This window comes from Octopus bimaculoides, unplaced genomic scaffold (assembly GCF_001194135.2).
Source record: "Octopus bimaculoides isolate UCB-OBI-ISO-001 unplaced genomic scaffold, ASM119413v2 Scaffold_27241, whole genome shotgun sequence".
NCBI lineage: Eukaryota > Metazoa > Mollusca > Cephalopoda > Octopoda > Octopodidae > Octopus > Octopus bimaculoides.
Window position 1 is genome coordinate 1,982 of NW_026304584.1, and position 1,661 is coordinate 3,642.

The window sequence follows — 1,661 nt, forward strand, 5'->3', positions numbered from 1 at the left end:
TAAGTCCTCTTCCTCCATTTTGTCCTCGTCTTTTTTTTGTTCTTTTCTATCCATTTATTTATTTATTTGTTTTTTTTTGTGTCTGTTTTTTTTGTTGTTTTTCCCCCCCCTCTTTTCACATGGTACAATTCGCCGTTTTCAGTCTTTTCCGCCTGCCGTGAGTCGACGGAGCATCCACTCCATCGCTTTCAGACCCAGAATCATTCGTGTACGCGGCCACCTGCGTCGGCGACCTCACCGTACGGATGGTCGTATACGACCCTGTGTTTTTAGCCTTTTCGAGGGCCCGTACTGCACAAATAAAAAAAAACAAATTAATATTATCATAATAGAAAAAAAACATTTTCAAAAATCTCAAACAAAGGGCAGGGAAAAACCTAATACCGAGGAGTTGGCGTTAGGAAGGGCATCCAGCTGTAGAAACCCTGCCAGATCAGATTGGAGCCTGGTGTAGCCATCTGGTTTCACCAGTCCTCAGTTAAATCGTCCAACCCATGGTAGCGTTGGGGTTAGGAAGGGCATCCAGCTGTAGAAACCCTGCCAGATCAGATTGGAGCCTGGTGTAACCATCTGGTATCACCAGTCCTCAGTCAAAACCCCAATCCACTACACTCTCTGAGTGGTTGGCTTTAGGAAGGTCATCCAGCTGTAGGAACTCTGCCAGATCAGATTGGAGCCTGGTGTAGCCATCTGGTTCACTTATCCTCAGTCAAATCGTCCAACCCATGCTAGCGCTGGCGTTAGGAAGGGCCTCCAGCTGTAGGAACTCTGCCAGATCAGATTGGAGCCTGGTGCAGCCATCTGGTTTCACCAGTCATCAGTCAAATCGTCCAACAAAGCACCCACTACACTCTCGGAGTGGTTGGCATTAAGAAGGGGGCATCCACCTATCGAAACTTTGCCAAATTTCGACTAGATCCCTGGTGTAGCCATCCGGTTTCACCAGTCCTCAATCGAAATCATCGAACCCACGCTAACATAGAAACCCTGACGTTAAACGATGAAGAATTTTGACGATTAGTATCCGCCCTTCGTCCATCACACAGAAACCCCTCAACCACTTAGAGAGTTGTCCTCCCTCGACTATTATAACAGAAGCTGTTCGCTGGACATGCATTGGGTTTTATTGCGCCAAATAATGGAAGGGTTAACGAAAAGCTTAACGGCTTTAATTACTTACTTTGTTTTTCAAGGTACGTGTTCTGTTTCTTCAAGTCCTCAATGTCCTTTTGGTGACCGAGGTTTTTCGTGCGCATAAACTGAATGTAGTCCGCAGCCTTCTTCAAGATCTGGGCCCGCGACACCTGGAAAAATAAACACAATGATAGGTTAACGAGAGGTGGATTTGGTAGACGGAAACTGAAAGGAAGCCCCTCCTATATATATATATATATACATAGCTTGCTTACCAACCACATGGTTTCGGTTTCAGTCCCACTGTGTGGCACCTTAGGCAAGTGTCTTCTACTATAGCCTCGGGGCCGACCAAAGCCTTGTGAGTGGATTTGGTAGAAGGAAACTGAAAGAAGCCCCTCCTATATATATATATATAGCTTGCTTACCAACCACATGGTTCCGGGCTCAGTCCCACTGCATGGCACTTTGGGCAAGTGTCTTCTACTATAGCCTAGGGGCCGACCAAAGCCTTGTGAGTGGATTTG

The 1,661-nt window shown here is 46.3% G+C and overlaps 1 protein-coding gene across 1 annotated transcript in view; it reads right to left on the reverse strand.

Moving 5' to 3' along the window:
* Positions 1–6: 6 nt before the first annotated feature.
* LOC106872217 (protein max) overlaps positions 7–1,661 on the reverse strand; it is a 4,243-nt gene continuing 2,588 nt past the window's right edge. The window contains exons 3-4 of the mRNA XM_014919126.2: positions 1,181–1,304; positions 7–291 (exon numbers count right to left, since the gene is read on the reverse strand). Coding sequence (XP_014774612.1) covers positions 116–291; positions 1,181–1,304 — 300 coding nt within the window. The 3' untranslated portion in view covers positions 7–115. The remainder of the gene's footprint in view (positions 292–1,180; positions 1,305–1,661) is intronic.